The sequence below is a fragment of the Acomys minous genome, assembly GCF_964271855.1.
Source record: "Acomys minous genome assembly, chromosome: 12".
Taxonomy (NCBI): Eukaryota; Metazoa; Chordata; class Mammalia; order Rodentia; family Muridae; genus Acomys; species Acomys minous.
This window is the reverse complement of record NC_140493.1, coordinates 95,388,966-95,407,330: the sequence shown is the minus strand read 5'-3', so window position 1 is coordinate 95,407,330 and position 18,365 is coordinate 95,388,966. Positions and strand designations below refer to the sequence as shown.

The following is an 18,365-nucleotide window of genomic DNA, read 5'->3' as shown; positions in this document are numbered from 1 at the left end:
AGGGAGAAGGAGAGAGGGAGGGAGAGGGCGAGCATAGATCAGAAGGGCCTGTCAGATCTATCTCCTGGAGCTGAAGTACAGACAGTCAGGACTCACTCAACATGGGTGCTGGGATCTGAACTCGGTCCTCTGGAAGAGCAGCAAGCCCTCTTAAACACGGAGCCATCTCTCCAGCCCTGTATCTTTGCTTTGGGAGGTGTGTGTGTGTGTGTGTGTGTGTGTGTGTGTGTGTGTGTGTAGAGGGAAACATGGTTTCACGTTGAAATGGATGACCTTGACCTTCTAACCCTTACAGTGATCAGCCATTGAGGCAGGATTTATCTGAGGCTCTAACTAGGGCTTAGTGCACACTAAGAAAGCATCCTTCTACAGCTGAGCTACATGCCCAGCCATCCCCTTGTGCTTAGCAAAAGATAATGGTACCTAAAGTTCAGAGCCTAGAGAAAGGAGTGGGGATAGCAACTGCACAGGAGGAGCTGAGGTCTAGGAGAGATTTCCTACACGGCAGGGGAGGATGCTGGACGCTGCAGGAAGAGGAAGAAAAGTTCTCTCCGCAGGACCAGACGAATAGGCTCCAAGCAGAGCCCCAGGTGTCTGCTTCCCCCTTCCCCGGGACTGGACTTGCGCCTGGGGGCGGGGCTGGGGGCGGGGACCTCGCCCTTCTCTGCCTTTCATTTCCAGGGCAGTATCTCAGGCTTCTCTTCAAAACCCTGGCACCGATGAAAGAATGAAATCGAACATGTGAAACAGCAGATGATTGGCCACTGGCCACACCAGCGAAGCACACCAGGCTGGCACTCACCACCTCCAGACACTGGGGAGACTTCCCAAGACCAGAGGGCCTGCCCAGAACCCTTGGTAGCTCAGCAGACCCAAAGGGCAGCGCCCCCTAGTTTGGGGTTGGGGTGGGTAAGGGCTGAGGAAGTACCATGGGCTCTTTTGTGAGACCCAGGAAGGAGAGTGGGGGCAGCTACAGGAAGTAGAGGGTGGGAGGCTCCCTCCGGAATCTATACCCCCAACCTCCTCCCCTCCTCACTTGCACAGACCTTGCACATGCTCAGTGTGCCCATCAATTGGGTTGGCTGGGGGAGGGCACTGGCTGGCACCCCCACTTAAAGGGCCAGTGCCAACCTTACTGTTATCAAGAGGGACAACGGAACCAGCTACTGGCTCTCTCCATGCTGACTTACTCTTCCTTATATCCTCAATGCTTCCTCTACACTCACCCCATTGCCTCTGCCCATTTTGCCACCTCTCAGACTTGATCCTACTGCAGGAAGTTATCTGTCTGTAGGTACTGGGATCAGAGGTTCCCTGATGGAGGGAAAAAGAGAGAGAGAGAGAGAGAGAGAGAGAGAGAGAGAGAGAGAGAGAGAGAGAGAGAGAGAGATATCTGGCCAGGCAGGCAGCCGTGGTAGGAAGCTTCCACAGTCAGTCCCATGAGGAATTATTTTCTGGGCCTCTCCTGACCTGGTAATCAAGAAGTCAGAGGCAAGTAAGCCACTGACTGAGCTTTGCTGTGAAAGCCAGTGTCCCCCAGCTGTGACTGTGAGGAAGTGGCCTCTGTCGTCCCATACTGGAATACAGGAGTCCAGACGCCAGGACCTGGCTGCCCAAAGAGAGAGAGGAGCCGCCTAAGGGAAAGTGTGTGTGGGGGGGGCACGTGTGAAAGGGACTCACACCTGGCCTCCTTCTCTCCCCCAGCACTGAGCTGCAAGAAATGCCTCTCTTCGCTGTGAGTTCGAGGCCAGCCTGGTCTACAAAGTGAGTCCAGGATGGCCAAGGCTATACAGAGAAACCCTGTCTCGAAAAACCAAAAAAAAAAAAAGAAAGAAAGAAAGAAAAGAAAAAAGAAATGCCTCTCTTGACACTGCTGATCCTGAGACTGAGGGAGCAGCTGGAGTCCAGAGTTGATGTGACTTTCTTCACTAACACCCAGCCCCCACCCAATCCCTTCTGTCAGGCCTGACTCTTCCCCAGATCACCCTTTGCTTTGTTTTTGTTTTTTTTTCCCCCCTTGGCCCACCCTGTCCTTTGTCATTACCCCTATCTCCCACCCCCACCCCCCACCCCCAGCCTTGGGGAATTAATTCACCTCTGTGCAGGCTTGGCCAAAAGCCCTTCAGCCATTTTATGTGTTTGTAAGGGGTGGAGGTGGCTGGCAGCTTTCCTTCCTTCCTTCACACTCCTCAGCTCCTGGACCAAGAGGGGCCAGCCTCCTCACCTGCCCTTTGCCCGGCAATTTGCAATCATGCTCCACACCCGGCTCCACACACTTCCCACACACTCCAGCAGCCTTTTGGAATCTTCTCTTCCCCTACACACACACACACACACACACACACACACACACACACACACACACACTCAGAGCCTTGCCTTGCCTCTGGGTAAACAACTTTGCCCTGGTCCTCCCTCAGCCCCATGCAGCAGCAGCAGATGGGAGGCGGCAGCCCTTAGGGTCCCAGACTAGTACCCAGCAGACTCCTGATGAGCTACCCTGGAGTCTGGATAGTCACTTCCTCTCTGAGCCTTGGGCTTCCCATCTGCAAAGTGGGGACAATCGTTCCTGCTGGTGTTCTTGACAGCAATCTGGGAACGCAAGAGAAGGAGGCAAACCCTTGGGCCAGGGCTCTGGGGACAGGTCCCACTCAGCCTGGGGCTTTGCTCTCCCTGGAAACCGATCCCTTCCTCCAGTCTGTTACAGAAGGTGCTAGCCAGGCCTGGGTGTGGCAGTACAGAAATAAAAGCTGTCCTGGCAATCCACAGGGCTTGTCAACATTTCCATCCCTGACAGTTGCCCGCGCTGAGCCCTTCTCTTGCCCAGTGTGGTCCGTCCAAACCTCTGAAAGGCAAAGTAGGCTAGGTCCTCTGGGTCTAGGCTCCTCCCTGTGCCTGGTGCCAGAGACAGGAGCTGCCCGGTGAGCTCCATTCCCCTGATGTTATCCTCAGTACCAGCTAGAGATGACACACGGATAGCATCTGCTGGAGGTGGGGGCACACACTGCATGTCTGTGTGTTACAGTCCACTCCATTGAGCAGTCGGGCCTGTGCAGACTTCACAGGGAACTGACCACACACTTCACTAGGCCAACAGGAGGAGGACGGGAAGGGAGACAACAGAACAGCTGTGCTAAGGATCCACTTGCTGTCCCTTTTACCGTAGGCCCTCATCTGCCACCAGTGCACCTTGGGTGCTTACTTCTAAGGTCCCTCCCAGAGGTAAGGGGGTAGGGTAGACTACAATGGCTAACCGAGGCTGGAAGCCAGGGTAAAGATCAAGCTCAAGGAGGCCTGGCCCTCTGAGCTGTGGTGACAACCCAGGGAGCCTGGGGACAAGGTCTGAACAAATGCCAGGCCTAGGCCTTCTCCTCCTGGGGGAGGAGGTTGGGGGGGGGTCCAAACTCCTCCAGGAAGGTCTCAAGCTGTAGCCCAGGCTGGCTTGGGATTTATGACTCTCCTGGCTGAAGGCTGGCATTACCGGCACTGCCCCCAGCCCCACTACCATGTGGCAATGGGAATATGAGGTCCTAGTTGAACCTGGGGACTCCTGATTGAGCTTCCCCGCCCCTCCCCCACCTCTAATTCCCTCACTACAAGATGATTGCTCTAAGACACGGGAGTGTGGTTTGGGTATCGTGGGAACCAACGGGGACCCATCTAGAAGTTGGCTGTCTCCCCAGGCTTGGAGCAAGAAAAGACCGAGACCTTTCTGGGACAATGGTCTTACTCCATGCTTCCAGAATGCTAGGCAAATGCACCACCACCTTTAACCTGTATCCCCACCCCACAAGTTTGGGGTTTTTTGATTGTCTGCTTTTAGGATTTTGTATTTATGTGTACACATGCACATATGTGTGCATGCGTATGTACACAGAGGTCATAAGAGTGTGAGTGTGTGTGAGTGTGTGTGTGTATGTGTGAGACAGAGGTCAAAAGAGGGCATCAGATCCTCTGGAACTGGAGGTGCAGACAGCTGTGAGTCACCTGTAGATGCAGGAAACCAAATTCCAGTCCTCAAACAGACCAACAAGGTCTCGTAACCATTGACCATCATCTCTTCAGCCCCAACAGGAGGGTTTTAGCTGGAGGTGTGCTGCAGTTGGTAGAGCTGTTGCTTAGTGTGCATGAAACTGGTGTTAGAGCCGGGCGTGGTGGCGCACGCCTTTAATCCCAGCACTCGGGAGGCAGAGGCAGGTGGACTGCTGTGAGTTCAAGGCCAGCCTGGTCTACAAAGTGAGTCCAGGACAGCCAAGGCTACATAGAGAAACCCTGTCACAAAAAAAAAAAAAAAAAAAGAAAAGAAAGAAAGAAAAGAAAAAGAAAAAGAAAAAAAGAAAAACCAAAAAGAAGAAGAAGGGGAGGAGGAGGAGAACCCTTGTGAAATCAATTCTAGCCACACTCTCTGGGTCTTTCAAGGCCATTTAATTGCTCTGTAAAAAGTAAGATGACATCAAAGGGCTAATCGTGGAAATGACAAGGGAAACACTGACCATGTCTCAGCAGTTCTCAGCGGGGCAGGGGTGCTGGGAGTAGCTTTCATCTGTCACTTGCCTCCTTGTGACCCACCTGGCCTGAGTGTTTACGAAATTGGGTCTTATCCTTGGGTCTGGCGGTCCCTTCTGCAGTTGGCTTCTCCTGGTCACAGCAGCTGCCCTCTCGGTTCCACATCTCGTTCTCCTGCCGAAGCCGCTGGTTTTCAGTCCGGAGCCTCTCCACCTCGGCAGCCAGCTCCTCCACCTGTTGGCAGGGTTGCCTGCCGGGGTGCCCCTGCAGCTGCTGGAGCCTCCGAGTTTCCTGCTCAGCCTGTGACAGTCGCCTCTCCAGATCCAGGTAATCTCGCACCAGCTCCTGCTTGCTGCGGCCCTGAAGGCTCTCCGTGTGGTAGCGCTCATAGGCCTCAGAGAAGTCCCTCTGCTGGAATTCCCCATGGGCTCGGCCTGGCCCGTCACTGTCCCCCCCTTCATTCTCCCCACTGGAGCCTGGGTGGGACAGGCCGTGAAGTACATCCAGGTTAGGCTCCTCCAGGTCACGGTCATTCATGAGGAACTGGGTGGTGTTGTAGGGTGCCAGGGGCTGACCTTTGGCGAACATCTCCTCGCGGACCCGGGAGGCCCTCTGGCTCTGCCTCTCATCCCGCTGTTGCTTCTCAGCCCAGCTCAGCTCCAAGTAAGGCCTCCAGTGCCGCTTGCGCTTTGATGGCCGCCTGCGGTGCTTCTTCCGGGCCAGCACCGCCTCCACTGAACAGGCCCCTGAGCTCTGGGTCCGAGAACCACTAATGGTACAGCTTGAGCCACCACCGTCAGCTGGGGCAATCCCTTCATCCTCCGAGTGACTCTCCCTTCCTGGTGGCGGAAGCATGGTACCACCGAAGTCATGAGGCTCGTGGGCTATCTGGGGGCTCCGCAGACCAGGGGAGGTCTAGAGAGAGGAAGGAGGGTGGATCACAGACAGCCTTTCCCTGGGAGTAGAGTCCTTCCCGATCCAGCCCTCTCACACCTGCCCCCTGGGTCACTATCCTGTCCCTCACCCTTTCCCAACTATTTAACTGCGTTTCTTCCAGTGTGGAGAAAAGAGCTTCACCTGAGTATTTCACTGTTACCAGTCATTTCTTTTTTTTTTTTTTCCTTCTTCTTCTTTTTTTTTTTTTTTTTAACTTTTTGAGTAGCATCTCCAAAGACCAGGTTGGCTTTGAACTCACTCGTGCAACTGAAGATGACCTTGAACTTCTGATCTGCCTGCCTGATCACCTCCTGAATGCTGGATTGCAGACACGTGCCAACATGCCTGGTTTATGCGGTGCTGGGGCTGAGACCCAGGGTTTCCTGCATGCCAGGTGGCCCTTCACTGGTCATTTCAATGTCCAGAACAATACTGGACCTAGAGTAGGCATTCCACAAGTACTGTTCAAGTGAAAAATGGGGGTGGGGGTGGGTGGGGGGGGTGGGGGGGGGCTGGAGAGATGGCTCAGAAGTTAAGAGCACTGTCTGTTCTTCCTTAAGGTCCTCAGTTCAATTCCCAGCAACCACATGGTGGCTCACAACCATCTACAATGAGATCTGGTGCCTTGTAAGCACACATGCGGGAAGAATACTATACAAATAGTAAATAAATAAATCTTTAAGAGAGAGAGAGAGAGAGAGAGAGAGAGAGAGAGAATAGGGGAGCTCGAGCTCGATATGGCAGCTTATACCTGTAAATTCTAGCGCTGGGTGGTGGAGGCAGGAGGATCAGGACTTGAAGCCAGGCTCAAGGACAGCCTGGGCTACCTGAATACCTCAGAAGAGATTAATACTTGGTTTAATACTCTGTTATCCTTCAAGCTTGGGGCGGTGTGTGTGTGTGTGTGTGTGTGTGTGTGTGTGTGTGTGTGTGTGTGTCTTCTACTGTAACCCAGGCTGGCTTCAAACTCACTATCCTCCTGCCTCAGCCTCACAAGGAGCTGGGGCCAATTAACAGGTACATGACGCTATAACTAGTTCTGAACTTTGTAACTTTATTGAAGCCAGAATTTCACGCATGCTCAGCAGGCACCATGTCACTCTGCTATATTCCTAGCCCTTTAACTTTCACTAAGGCTCCCAGGCTGAACTTGAACTCACTCTATACCCAGGCACGTCTCGAGCTTATAATCCACTTGCCTCAAGCCTCCCGAATAGCTAGGACTATAGGCCTGTGCTACCAGGCCAGGGGTTGAACATAATGACTTCTGAACAGGGATTCCCAGCACCCCCCAACCCCCCAAAATGATATGACTAATCCTGCTTTTAGCTCTTTTTTTTTTGGTTTTGTTTTGTTTTTTCTTTTTCTTTCTTTTTTTTGAGACAGGGTCTCTCTGTGTAGCCTCGGCTGTCCTGGACTCACTTTGTATAGACCAGGCTGGCCTCGAACTCACAGGGATCCACCTGCCTCTGTCTCCCGAGTGCTGGGATTAAAGGTGTGCGCCACCACACCCAGCTCTGCTTTCAGCTCTGTGCATGGTAGGCCCTTCCCTCTTGCCCGCACGTGAGTTCTAATGTTGCCTGTGTGGTGATGTTCTCCCTGAAGGCCCTATGAAAGTGGCTCTCCCACCTCCCCTCCCCAGCTACGCTACCATGTCACAAGGGCAGCCTCTTGCAGTACCTAGCACGCCTGGAACTACTACACTCCATCCCCTGAGGATGTGTCACTCTGCCTCCATGCCCAGTAAATAAATACCAGGCTGTTTCTCTCTTTGTGTGAGAGGCAGTGAGAGGTCCTAAGCAAGGAGAGGTCGCAGAGAGATTTCAGAACTTTGAAGAGATGGAGAGAGAGGTTTAACCCGGCAATCCCAGAGCTTGGGGACAAAGGCAAGCAGATGAGTCTGAGGCCAGCCTGTCAAGTTCCAGGCCAGCCAGAGCTGATACAATGAGACCTTGAGAGAGGAAAGGGAGAGAGACAGCATGTGCACCGGCTTATCTGTGGTGGTGAGGGTGGGAGTCCCGGGTGTGGGGAGAGACAGGGAATTGCTCAGTTTGTGGTTAGGGAGATTTCTAATAATAACCACTATCATTGGCACGCTGTTTTATACGCACACCGTGGCATCTGAGCAGGGGTTTCTTTAAAAATTTTATTACATTTACTTATTATGTAAGTGTGTTTACAGACCCACCCTAATGACATGGCTTGAGTGTGTGTGTGTGTGTGTGTGTGTGTGTGTGTGTGTGTGTGTGTGTGTTTCGGTCACAGGATAACTTGCGGGAGTTGGTTTTCCCTTTCTGCTGTGTAGATGCTGGAGGTTGAACTCAGGATGTCAGGCTTGGTGCAATCACCTTTACCTGCTGAGCTAGCTTGCTGACCTCTGAGCAGGGGAGCTTAGGGTTTGCTTTCAGGGACAAACTGCTTGCAGCCTTGTATATTCTGTGAGTGTATACATGGGTTCCTGGATTATTTGGGGTGGGGTGGAGTTTGTGAAAGAGTCTCACTTGGTAGCCCAGGATAGTCTGGGACTCAATCTGTAGCCAAGCCTGGTCTCTAATCTTCAGCAATCCTGCCTCATCCTCCTGAGTTCCGGCTTACGCCACAAAGCAGCACCATACCTGTCCTATTGTGAGATTCAGGGATGCTAAGGGAATTCTGGGGAGGGGGTGGAGATATGTTGTGACTTGTTTGTAGTGTTCTTTCACCTGCAAGAAGATCACCAATCATACGGGACTGGCCTTGTCTCACTGGTAGCTTGGGCCAACTAAGATGGCTCCGCTGTCCACCCTACAGAGACAAAGTACTGGGAATGCAAAGACAGGCTGTTCCCAGTGCCCAGCACCCTAGTGATTCTTGCCTAAAAGCAAGCCAGCTCTGCCCTTCAGCTTACCCGGTGTCTCCATTCTGAGGCACTGTCCCTCTACCACCATGATCACTGTATAAAGTGAGCTGTGTAACCTTCATGAGTCACATGCCCTCTCTGAACCTTCCAGCCCTGATATGCCATATGTTTCAAATAAAGTACGTCTAAGAAACCCTGGAAATGGCTACGTAAGATGGATCAAAAGAAAGCCGGGCGTGGTGGGCACATGCCTTTAATCCCAGCACTCGGGAGGCAGAGGTGGGCGGATCGCTGTGAGTTCGAGGTCAGCCTGGTCTACAGAGTGAGTCCAGGACAGCCAAGGCTACACAGAGAAACCCTGTCTCAAACACACACACACACACACACACACACACACACACACACACGGATCAAAAGCTTCTCTGAGCCAGACCTTGTAACTCACATGTATAATGCTAGCACTTAGGAAGTGGAGGCATGTGAATCTCTGAGAGTTCAAGGCCAGCCTGGCCTACAGAGAATTCCAGGAAGGCCAGGACCATTATACAGAGAACCACTATGCACCCTCCACCCCCCCCCCCAAAAAAAAACCAAAAGAAACAACAACAACGGCTTGGGCATATAGCTCCATGATAAAGCACTTTTCTACCGTTTGCAAGGCCCTGGGTTCAAGCCCCAGCACTGCAAAATCAACAACAACCACAAAAACCAAATCTCTTGATCCTTGGCTCTCTGCTATTTCGGGAGTGTGGGTGATGAGGGAATTAGTAAAGTGGGCTGGGACCTGCGGGCTCCTGTTGTCAGGACTTAGGACCTTTCTCTCCTCTTTTTTTTTGAGTTTTTCTTGCCCCCCCCCCACCTGTAGATCAAAAACCTCTTTTCCTGTTTCATTCTTGGTTCTCAGCCTGGGGGAAAAAAAAAAGAGTGCAAATCTCCAACCAAGCTATTGTCCTTGAGGTCACTTGTCACTGAGAGGCAAGGCTCTGTTATTGGAAGACTCTAAGTTTAAAGTGGAATTTTCTTGCTCCAAGGCTGCACAGTTATGGAGATGGTATAGCGTCTCTCCGAACCTTAGCTTCTGTCAACTAGAAATACTTCCTACCTTGAAGGGCTTTTAAGGAATTCATGAGATATCCCTGAATCACGTTCTGGCCTGTTTCCCAGAGCACAGTACAGACTCATTTAAAACACGGACTTTCTAGTTGGGTGTGGTAGTACAGACTTTTTTAGCCTTGCAATTTTAGCACTAGTAAGGCTGAAAAAAGAGTGTGGTTGCAAGTTCAAAGCCTGCTAGGAATACACAGAGAGACCCCTGTCTCAAACCAAAATAAAATAAAATACCACTTCTCTAAATCTATCAGCACATTTGAAACAAACAACCGAACCAAACCAAACCGAACCAACGCCCCTAGGATTTCAGCTATCTGACTCCACGTTTCCGGCTTCAGGTGGTTGGGAGGTGGGAGTACTTACCTTCTCCTGCTCCAGAGCAGCTGGTGACTCTGTATTACAGTTGATATGGTTCAGCGTGGCCATCTTCTCCTACTTCCAGTAGATGCCTTTAACTAGTGTCACCTGCTTTGAATAACAACAGAAACCGAAGTTCCTCAGGCAGAATCCGGTTGGTCAAGAATTGTTTGCCCCACCACCACCACTACCAGCAGCTGCTGCAGCAGCAGCCATTTTGTGGCCTCAGCCCTGCAATGCCTTCACTTTCAAATGAAGACTTAGAAGAAGGCTGCTTCCATACCCTAGTTTTCACACCTCTAGCCAGCCAGGGGCTGAATGGGATAGCGAGGCCATTTTCCCAATCCTGTTCCTCAGGCCCCAAGCCTCCACTCTCCTAGGAAGTGAAGACCAGGCTGACAGTTAGGAAGGTAGGCCTAAGCTCTGTCAGAAAGGCAACTGCTTTGGGCAGCTGGGGATGGGGGTGGCTCTGTGGCTCCTGGAAGGTCCTCAGTTAGCTTGACCACCTGGGGCCCAATCCATGGTGGAAGTCATTTTGTCTACAGGGCCTGGACGGCTACTCTGCTGCCTCAAGGGAAGGGAAAAATAGAGGAAAGAAGTCTTCATACTACATGCAGCTGTCAGGGAAAACAAATGAGGGTAAAAATGGATTTCTTGGAGGAGGAGGAGGAGGAGAAATAGTCATGGGAAGGAGGTTTGGCAAAGGTGGGACTGACCTATTTGCTGTCAAGGGCTTAGTGTACACCACTACCTCTGTGTGTCTTTCTGTGCCACCGCCTGTCCATGAAATTCTCAACGCCTCAGCCCTACCTCTTGCTGCAGTAGCAGCAGCTCTGGCCAAGCCGCTCAGGCACTAAGATGGGGGGGGGGGGCAGGGGGGAGAGGGTAGGGAGATGGGGGGCCGAAGAGGACAGCCTGGCAGCGCAGTGACTGCTGGGAGTTGTAGTTCTTCCAGCTGAGGAAAGCTGCTCTGGATACCTTCACGCTCCCATTACGCCAACACCGTAGAACCCAAGAACGCCAAAAAAAAAAAAAAACCTATCTGCTTTTGCGTGGACGTCCCGCGCTCACCGGTCTGCTCTCTGATTGGGTCGCCCGTCTGCCACTCTTCTCACTTTTGTCAACAACTAGCTGTGCGGAAGCACAACTGCACCCGCCCTGTCAGAACTCAATTAAAGAGTTCATTGATGGCGTTAGTCTTTACCCGGGGAAGAAAAGTAGATCCGGCTGACGGGGGTGGGTGGGGGGCGGGGCTTACGCGCGGAGTGCTCCCTAGCCTTGAGGAAGGCGACGGAGAAGCTCGGTGGCCGTCGCCGCCGCCATTTTGGGCTGGGAGGAGGCAGCGGAGGGACTCGCTGCGCAGTGAGAGCACCCCATGGGGGGTGGTCCGGGCGCGGGGAGAGGCCGGGCCGAGTGGGCTGCCTGAAGTGGCGGCGCCGGGAGACGGCAGGGAGTTGGGGCGGGGGCCGGCGAGGGTGAAGGTTGGAGTCTCCCCCCCCCCTCCCCGGCCGAGCCCAATCCTCAAACCGTCCCGTCAGCCCCGCAGCCTCGCCTTTGAGAGCGGGTCCTGTTTTCTTCCTTAATTTTTTTTTTGTTTTTTTTTTTTTGTAATTATCGCGTGTTTCTCGTGATCCCAGCATGGGAGAGGCCAATAAGACGGCTTCTCCTTTTTGCTGTGCTTCCACGGGTCTAGAGGCCGACTTCTGCCAAGGCCTCTCGTCTATCCCCATTCATCGTGGGTATGGCGGCGAGGCCTGGCGTAGCTGGACACCCCCCCGCCCGCCCCCTTCATCTGAAGGACGAGGTGGGAGCGATGCCAGTTGGAGGCACTGGCTCGCGGGGACGGGCCGAGGTTGCAGCTCTGGCCGCATGCCCTCAGCTGGGCTAGTAGTCAGCTGGAGGCTCCGAGGGCGCCCAGCCGCATTGCGCCCACCTCCCCCCCCCCCAAGTCCATCCCACCTCTTAGGGCTGGGGAAAAGCAAAGCTTCTATAGCAACCACCAACTTCCCCCCCCGCCCCCCCCCCGGGACCAACTAGATCCGGGCCACGTGGAAAAGTCGAGCTCAGGGGCTTGGAAATTTCTGAGCTTTCTTGCCCTCAAGATTCCTCCCATCGAGCCCCGACTCTCTCAGTGGCCTGACCTCGAACGGTCAGCCGTCCATCTTTCAATTTTTTTATTTTTTGGAAACTTCCCAAAGGTGTGCCTGCCCTCCCCCCCGCTTCAGAATTTGACGCCAAAGGGATGGGGGTTCTGCCCTTTTGCAGGGTTGGGACAAAAAGTAACTCAGAGTGACCCCGGTCCAGTAATAGAAATGGGAATGGCCCATTTCGGATACTTCAAAAACAACGTTTGCGTTTTGAAATCCGAGCCGTAAGGTACGGGCGAAGTGGCAGTGCTACAAGGGGAAAGCCGAGCTAATTCCAGTGTGATCTTTGTAAGCCTACACAGTGACCTGCTTAAAGTCTTGTTCCACAAACTAAAGAGTGTTTTCTGTTCCACTGTCCCATTGTTACCGACGCCATCTCTACAGGACATGTAAAGGGTAGTTAGGTAGAAGTGGCAGTTTTGATGTACCTCATGTATGTGTTACGTAGGATGTAGGGGAGACCTTTAAAAGAATAAATTTACAACTTAGATTATAGCGCTGCCAGCTTTTAAAAGGCTGGAGTTGCCTTGATATTCTCTTACTGAATCGCAGATTAAGTATCTTGTTTCCTAGAGATTTCTAGGGTGCACTTTTAAATGATAGCTCTGTAGTTCGACTGTCAGTTGAAATCGTGTCCAGGTAGTCTCTGAAGTAGGTGGTTAAGTAGCCACTGGTATCTGTGGGAACCTCGTAATGAATTTTACTGCTAGTTATAGATGGTGTAACTCATAGGCCTTTGCTTTAACAGTAAGACCCATGAAGGCTTCTTCAGAGTTGAGGGACTGCTCCTTATATTAATAATAAAAGAGTCTTTCTGGCTGGGTGTGGTGGATCTCATGAATTCGAGGCCAGCCTGCTCTATATAGGAATTCCAGACCGGCCAAGGCTACATAGTGAGACTCCTCTCAAAATAGTCTTAAGTTATATGGAAGACTTCATAGTTGTAACTGATTTCTCCTTCCATCCCTCAGGTGCTCTGAAAAAAAAAAATCCTAAAAGTCTACTGTGCAAATAAAACAAACAAAAACACCTGATCACCATTGACTAGGTTTCTTTCTTTTTATTTTTTTGTTTTTCGAGATAGATTATTATTTTTTCAATGCTTTTATTTGTATGCATTGATTTTTGCCTGCTTCATACATGTAAGTCCGTGTGAAGGTGTCAGATGTTGGAGTTGCAGACAGCTGTGAGCTACCACGTGGGTGCTGGGAATTGAACCCAGGTCCTCTGGAAGAGCAGTCAGTGTTCTTAACCCCTAAGCCATCTCTCCAGCCCTGGTTTCTTTTATTTTTTGAGATGTTTTACTCTAGCCCAGGCTGGACTCAAACTCACGGTAATCCTTCTGCCTCAACCACAAGAGCGTTGGAATTACAGGTGTGAGCTCTTACTATATCTGCTTGTTTTCCCCTTGTTCCTTTGAGACAGGTTTTCATTCAGCTCAGACTGACCCTGATCTCCTTGTGTAGTTTAAGTTGGCTTGGAACACCCACTCTCTACCTCCCGAGTCCTTGGATTATAGGCATGCACCACCACACCCAATTTTATTTATTATGTTCTTTGTGGGTGTGCATGGGCATACGTGGTCAGAATTGATAAGTCAGCTCTCCCACCACCTGGGTTCCCAGGGATGGCACTCCTGGTGTCAGGCTTGGCAGTGAGCGCCCTTACACAGTGAGCAATCTAGCTCTTCTCTTCATGGTGTTTGGGTTTTTATTATTGTTGGTTGTTTGCTCTTTTGAGACAGGGTCTCACTATTTAGCCCGTGGACTGGAGCTGTGTACTGAGTCCCTCAAGTGTTCTCAGGTGTATACCATTACTTTGAGTCTTAGCCAAGAATGACCTATGAGCTCAGGATCATCCTGCTGAAATATAGGAATACACCATCATACATAATGTATGTAGTATTGACGATTGAACCCAGGGCTTTATGCATTCTATAAATGCATAGGCAATTACATTTCCAACTGAGCTACATCCTTAGCGCCCCCCCTTTTGTTTTTTGTATTTTTTTTTAAAGATTTATTTATTATGTATACATTGCTCTGCCTGCTTGTACCCCTGCAGGCCAGAAGAGGGCATCAGATCACATTATAGATGGTTGTGAGCCACCATGTGGTTGCTGGGAATTGAACTCAGGACCTCTGGTAGAGCAGTCAGTGCTCTTAACCGCTGAGCCATCTCTCCAGCCCCTTGTATTTTGTTTTTTGTTTGGTTTTTCAAGACAGGGTTTCTCTGTGTAGCCCTGGCTGTACTGGACTTGATTTGTACACCAGGCTGGCCTCATACTCAAAGAGATCTGCCTGCCTCTGCCTCCTGAGTGCTGGAATTACACTGTGCCAGGCTCCCATTGGAGTTCTTTTTTTTTGTTTTTGTTTTTTGTTTTTCGAGACAGGGTTTCTCTGTGTAGCCTTGACTGTTTCACTATCTTGGACTCACTCTGTAGACCAGGCTGGCTTTGAACTCACAGCAATCCGCCTGCCTCTGCCTCCCGAGTGCTGGGATTAAAGGTGTGTGCCACCACGCCTGGCTTCCATTAGAGTTCTTTTTTTTTTTTTTTTTTTTGAGACAGGGTTTCTCTGTGTAACCTTGGCTGTCCTGGACTTGCTTTGTAGACCAGGCTGGCCTCGAACTCACAGTGATCCGCCTGCCTCTGCCTCCCAAGTGCTGGGATTACAGGCGTGCGCCACCACGCCTGGCTCCATTAGAGTTCTTAATTCATAATGTGAACTACTTTTATTTTTTATTATTATTATTAGTTTGAAGCACGGCCTTGCTCTGTAGTCCAGGATGGCCTAGAACTCACTTCATAGGCGTCAGTGGCCTTGAGTTTCATGGCAGCCCTCGATGTAGTGTAGTGTTACAGGTATCAGCCAACACACCTGTAATGTGAACACTGAAGCATCAGTGCACTGTAGTTTGATTTTTTTTTTTTTTGTCATGTTCACTACCCTGATGAAGAGAAGGTGAGGATCCTGGTGTATGGTGACTCATGCTAATCCCTAGTCCTAGTACTTGGGAGGCAAAGGCAGGAGTGTTACCCACCAACTGGAGGCTAACCATGGCTACAGAGTACGATCTGTCTCAAAGAAAGAAAAGTAGGGGCTGTAGTTCAGTGAAGAGCAGCTGCTTAGTATGCACAAGAATGGTGAGGGAGTGGCCATGAGTTAGGAAAAGAGGACCCTGACTTGGTGGGAGGCAGCTGAAAGGGGGCCTAGGGGCTATTTCTGTGCTGCTTCTGTCAGTTTATTAGAGGAGGATCCTGGACTCCTGTGATTCATCCTCCATTGTGAAGCAATCTGGTTAAACCTTTGGATGCTACTCAACAGCAATACTATACCAGGTCAGAAATGTGTTACTCATTAATAGATGGAGGCTTAACCATACTTACGCATGACACATGAGCTTTCCCATTCCTTGATTTTAAATACTTGGGAGTAACTGGATACAATCCTTATACTCAGGAGGCTGAGACAGGCAGATTGTCATATTGCATGCTACTCTGAGTTACAGTGAGACCTTATCCAAAAAACAGGCTATGGGAAGGAGAGACAACCTAATCTGTATGTGTTTAAGCATGAGGATCTGAATTCAGTCTCCAGATCCTTTAAAAATGGGTCTGGGGGCTGGAACAATGCTCTTGCCCACATGGTACCCACATGGTAGAAGAGGGCTGTAACATCAGTTCCAGGGCCCTTTTTTGACCTCCATGGTCCCAAACATGCATTCATACATTCATACTCTAAAGTGTAAGGTGCTGGCTGTGGTGGAGCCTTTCTTCTCTGGAAGCAGACGCAGGCAGATCTCTTGAGGCTTACCTGGTCTATAAAGCAAGTTCCAGGACAGCCAGGGCTACACAGAGAAGCCCTGCCAGAGACAAGCTCTTAAGGGAGGCCGAGACAGATAGATTTCTCGGGTTTGCTGGTAGGACAGCTAGAGTGTACATGACCAGTAAAGGCCAGTAAAGATGTCTCATTGGGCGTGGTGGCATACACCTTTAATCCCAGCACTCGGGAAGCAGAGGCAGGCGAGTGGCTGTGAGTTGAGGCCAGCCTAGTCTACAAAGCCAGTTCAGGACAGCCAAGGCTACACAGAGAAACCCGGTCTCGAAAAACAAAAAAAAAGTTGCCTCATATAGTGTATGCTTGTGGGAGATGGCTCCTCCAAAGGCTGCCTGCTGCCTCCATAAGCTTGTCTGTGCACATCCACACATAGGTATCTGCCCATACACACAAAATGAATACTAAAGTCTTAGATATAGCAAGGTGAGGAGGCATAGTGGCTCATAGAAATCTGAACTGCTTCAGGTTCCTAAGTTTGAATGGCAGAACATTGCTTCCCTCACAGGTGCCTCAAGAGTGACCGGTCTTTAGACCATGCCTTTCTACTTCGGAAGCTGTGAGGGGCCTGGGATTACAGTTCAGTTCAGTTCAGATGGCAGAGTGCTTGCTTAGCACCCATGAGCCTGTCTTCCCTCTTTCCACCAGGAAGCTTATCGGCATATACAAGACCAGCCTTACCAATAATCTATGGCCGAATGTACACAAAAGAGAAGCAGTCTAAGGATACTGAGTAGGGACAGTGTCTCATGGCGCCAAAGCAGGTGTTATTATAAAGCCCTTGATGGCTTTTGTTTGTTTTTGTTTTTCAAGATAGGGTTTCTCTGTGTACCCCTGGGTGTCTTGGAACTCACTCTATAGGCCAGGCTGGCCTGGAACTCACAGAGATCCGCCTGCCTCTGCCTCTGGGACTAAAGGCATAAGCCACCACATGTGACTGATATTTTTTAGAAGCCCTAACAGCCAGCTTCTGGAGACCAGTCACTCTGTAAGTAGGAATCACAGGCAGCTGTGGAAATGCTTCTCCTAATTTCCCAGTCACTCCTGGGTATCCTGAAGATACTTGCTTCTGTGTGGAGCTCCCATGGTCCACCCATCCATCCTGCATCCATTGCCCCCTCTCCCTTTTTTTTTTTTTTTTTTTTTTTAGCAGGGGCTGGGTGTGTCTCTGCATATCCCTGACTGTCCTGGAATTCACTGTGTAGACTAGACTGGCCATGACTCAATATGTAGCCAAAGCTGGACTTAACATCTCAATTCTTGCCGTAGTTTCCTGAGGGCTAAAGTTAGATGTGTATTACCATGTGTTTTTTTCTCTTTTCAGGATGTCTAAATGTTATTAGGCTAGGCGGACATTTATTAAGAACTGAAAGGAAGATGTTCCTTCCAAAACCAAATTTGATAGTTTGCTTTTGCCTGAAAGTTGCATAGGCATTACCTGGGTATACAGAATTATATGGTTTTTTTTTGTTTTAGTTGTTGTTTTGTTTTCATTTTTGAGACAGGGTTTCTCTGTGTAGTCTTGGCTGTCCTGGACTCACTTTGTAGACCAGACTGGCCTTGAACTCACAGTGATCCACCTGCCTCTGCCTCAGAATTATATGTTTTAAGCAGCCTCCAGGGGCTGGAGAGACAAGTCAGTGGTGGAGTGCAGATGCTCTTCAGGACCCCAGGTCCCAGTCCCAGCACTCACATCAGGTGGCTCACACCTGCTTGTCACTCCACCTCCAGAGAAGGCAGCACCTGGCCTCTAAGAGCACTTGTACTCATGTTCACACACCCCTACACAGACACACACACGTGATTAAAAAGAATAAAATGCATCCATTCCCCCCCTACTTTTTTTTTTTTTTTTTTTTTGAGACAGGGTTTTTGTGTGTGTAGCCTTGGCTGTCCTGGGCTCCCTTTGTAGACCAGGCTGACTTCGAACTCACAGAGAAATGCCTCCCGAGTATTGGGGTTAAAGTTGTGCTCCACCACACCCAGCTTCCATCTTCATCTTAAAGTAGGCTTCACAATTCTAGTAATTTCTTCCTGTAGCCTTCTGGAGGCTAGAACAAATTTTATTCATTAGCCTACTGGGAGAGATGTTGGTCATTTTCTCTATACTCTTACATATGACGTACCCCAAAATCCTATATTTAGCTTCCTTGTAGTAGTTTTCTGTTCAGTTTGGTTTTGGCTTTTGTTTAAATTTATTTATTTACGCATTTATTTATTTATTATGTATGCTTACCTGATGTACACCTGCAGATGAGAAAAGGGCATCAGATCACATTACAGATAGTTGTGAGCAGCCATGTGGTTGCTGGGAATTGAACTCAGGACCTCTAGAAGAGCAGTCAGTGTTCTTAACCGCTGAGCCATCTCTCCAGCCCTATTTTTGTTGTTTTTTTTTTTTTTAAAAACAGGGTTTCACTATGTACTTGACTTGTCCTAGGATTCACTATGTAGATCAGGCTGGCCTTAGACTGAACCCAGAGCTCCACATGCCTTTGCCTCCCGAGTGCTGGATTAAGGGTGTGCACCACCATACCAGATGCTTGGATGCTTGTTGTAGTTTTTGGTTTGGTTTTGGTTTTTTCTTTTTTCCTTTTCGTTTTTTCGAGACAAGATTTTTCTGTGTAGCCTTGG

The 18,365-nt window shown here is 50.2% G+C and overlaps 1 protein-coding gene across 12 annotated transcripts; it reads right to left on the bottom strand.

Moving 5' to 3' along the window:
* Nucleotides 1-4,409: 4,409 nt before the first annotated feature.
* HEXIM2 (HEXIM P-TEFb complex subunit 2) lies at nucleotides 4,410-12,019 on the bottom strand. Of its 12 annotated transcripts, none has more exons than XM_084748123.1 (4): nucleotides 11,301-12,019; nucleotides 10,820-10,946; nucleotides 9,755-9,856; nucleotides 4,410-5,421 (listed from the first exon to the last, which is right to left on the bottom strand). In XM_084748123.1, exons 3-4 carry the CDS (start codon nucleotides 9,815-9,817, stop codon nucleotides 4,540-4,542), a joined length of 945 nt encoding a protein of 314 aa, XP_084604249.1. In that variant the 5' UTR covers nucleotides 9,818-9,856; nucleotides 10,820-10,946; nucleotides 11,301-12,019; the 3' UTR covers nucleotides 4,410-4,539. The 12 variants fall into 12 exon arrangements, with proteins under 12 accessions (XP_084604249.1, XP_084604243.1, XP_084604251.1 ...); XM_084748117.1 differs by having other exon boundaries at nucleotides 10,820-10,906; XM_084748125.1 differs by lacking the exon at nucleotides 10,820-10,946.
* Nucleotides 12,020-18,365: the final 6,346 nt, after the last annotated feature.

Excerpts from the sequence above, each read along its gene's own strand:
- HEXIM2 (XM_084748123.1), bottom strand. The coding sequence starts at position 9,817 with ATGGCCACGCTGAACCATATCAACTGTAATACAGAGTCACCAGCTGCT. Across the intron at positions 5,422-9,754 it reads CTGCTCTGGAGCAGGAGAAG|ACCTCCCCTGGTCTGCGGAG; the intron begins GTAAGTACTCCC and ends TCCTCTCTCTAG.